Here is a 2,500-nt window from a genome sequence, read left to right on the forward strand (position 1 = left end):
GCATGAGAGAAGTTTTGAAAATTATAGTTATGGGGAAAATTAATGATAATGAAAAGAAACTTTTCATTTTAGTTCACTGATGAAGACACATTTCCGACGTGAGTGTTGTATATTTGATTAGTGTAATGAGCAAAAATAATTTTGTTGGCTGGAAAGTATTTCTTTTGCAAATTCGCTACTTTGAAATGAACAATACTGAAAAAATTGTTTTAAATATTTTAACTCACAAAGAACATAAATTCTTACAAATTAACTCTCAAGGGACTTGAAATTTGTATATAGCCTATAGAATTCCCCGTTAGCCTTAGGCAACGGTCACTGTGAGCACGTGTCCACCGCTTGGAGAAGCACCTCCTTGATCGGCAAAGGTAAGTATAGGACGTCCAAGGCCTCTGGAACGGTGGACACTGCCAGTTGCTTTCCCGAACTTCCTTGGAAGTTCAAGGCCTCTGGAGTTCCCTGGAAGTCTTAAGGCATCTGGAACGTTGGACACCGCCAGTTGCTTTCCAGAACTTCACCGGAAGTTCAAAGCCTCCGGAGTTCCCTGGAAGTCTAAGGCATCTGGAATGTTGGACACTGCCAGTTGCTTTCCAGAACTTTCCTGGAAGTCCAAGGCTTCTGGAGTTCCCCTGAAGTCTAAGGCTTCTGGAGCGTTGGACACTACCAGTTGCTTCCTAGAACTTCCTTGGAAGTCCAAGGCCTCTGGAATTCCCAGAAGTCTAAGGCCTCTGGAATGGTGGATACTACCAGTCGCCTTCCAGATCTTATTGGGAAGTCCAAGGACTCAGGAACAGTGGATTCCAGAACTTCCCCGGAGTTACAAGGCCTCTGGAACGGTGGACACTGCTAGTTGCTTTCCTGAACTTCCCTTCTCTCTCTTCTACCTCTTCCCCTTTCCATTTTTCTTTCCATTCATTTTATTCCATTTAATGTGATCGATCCTCTGTGTAACGTGTTTCATACCTGTCGTGTGACGTCATCGTGTATATATATATATCTCGCACAGAAAGGGGCGTTGCCACCACGGGATGCGGATTCTCTCCTGCTGATGGGCTGTCCGCTGGCCGCCTCCACGCCAACCACCACCACCACCCGCAACTCCACCACAACGCCCACCGTGTACGCCCACTACAACCCTGAGCAGACATCTCAGCAGCCACCACCTCCTCCTGGCCCCTCTCTTCTCCCCCCTCATCATCACCATCCCTCGGCTGCCCCTCCTCCTCTCCTCCCTCCCTCCTATGTCCCCCTGCAGCAGGATGTGTCCTCCTCTGTCACCCTGCCAAGGTCCTACCACCCGAGGGACCACTTCGTAGTGCCCTACGGCCACGATTTGATGATGACTTCCAATAACGTCGTGACCTGTCTTGACATTGCGAGCGACATGACCTCAAGTTCCCCATCAGCCTCAACCATCACTCCCTACTCTCACATGCCCTCCTCCCTCACCCTAGGAAGGAACAACACCAACAATGGCTCCCTCCTCTCCTCCTCAGGACGAGCGATGACTGCGGCGGCGGTGCCTTCTTGTTCCTCCTCCTCCTCTTCCTCAACCAATACCTCCCTCTCCGTGAACCCTTCTGCGGGGTTGGGGGGCCTCACCTCGCCCTTCAACTCCTCCTCCTCCTCCTCGACTTCCACCGCCACCGTGGCACTCATCCCGGAGGGCGACGTCACCTCCGCCTCCTCCCCCAGGGCCAACAACAACCTTGGTGTCCTCCCGCGGGAGGAGGATGAGAAGATGATCCCCTTAGCTAGTACCCAGAGGGAGACTAATAATCCTAGCAGCAGCCCCAGTCCCAGGGAGAGCTCCGTCTAGTACCGTTGTTCCTAACTGTGGCCACGAGCCATCTAGTGTGCACCCTATGTCACCTTTACCCCTTCTCAGGTACGTCAACACACCTGCTGTGGGCGTGCGTGTGTGTTCATGTCGTCACACCCTCGACCCGAATTCTGTCTGCTTGTCTGATTGTCTGCTCTGCTGCTTGTCTCTGTCCGTCTGTCTGTCTGTCTGTGTGCTTCGTTCTCTATCTATATCTTCCTCTGGCTCAGCATTATATATTATATATATAATATATAGATATATTATATATATATAATAGATATATATATATTATAATATATATATATATATATATATATTATATATATACATATATATATAATATATTATATAGATATATAACATATATATATATATATATATATATATATATATATAATTGTGTATATACTTATTATTATTGCTTTTGCTTTAAATAACAGATGAATACACCAGTGTACATATATTTCTGTTAATAGTTTGACAAAAAAATGCAATATACTTTCTTTCAGATTTTGTCTTCTCAATATGATACAAGGGAACACTCATAAAAAGGAGTTGCATTTAATCTCGATGTAAGCAACAGATATAGGTCGCTCCATGCAGGAGTGAAGGCTATAAGATTCAAGGAAAACATGAGTATAGAGTAAGTTCGAAAGCCTGAAAGTGGAACCAAAG

At 46.1% G+C, this 2,500-nt stretch overlaps 1 protein-coding gene across 1 annotated transcript in view; it reads left to right on the plus strand.

Moving 5' to 3' along the window:
- The window catches only part of LOC135203236 (nephrin-like), a 113,012-nt gene that overhangs the window by 104,454 nt on the left and 6,058 nt on the right, over nucleotides 1-2,500 (plus strand). Inside the window, 1 exon segment of the mRNA XM_064233012.1 lies at nucleotides 1,007-1,119. Within this exon segment, the coding sequence (XP_064089082.1) occupies nucleotides 1,007-1,119 (113 nt within the window).

The sequence above is a fragment of the Macrobrachium nipponense genome, chromosome 33 (assembly GCF_015104395.2).
Source record: "Macrobrachium nipponense isolate FS-2020 chromosome 33, ASM1510439v2, whole genome shotgun sequence".
In the NCBI taxonomy this organism is placed as follows: Eukaryota; Metazoa; Arthropoda; class Malacostraca; order Decapoda; family Palaemonidae; genus Macrobrachium; species Macrobrachium nipponense.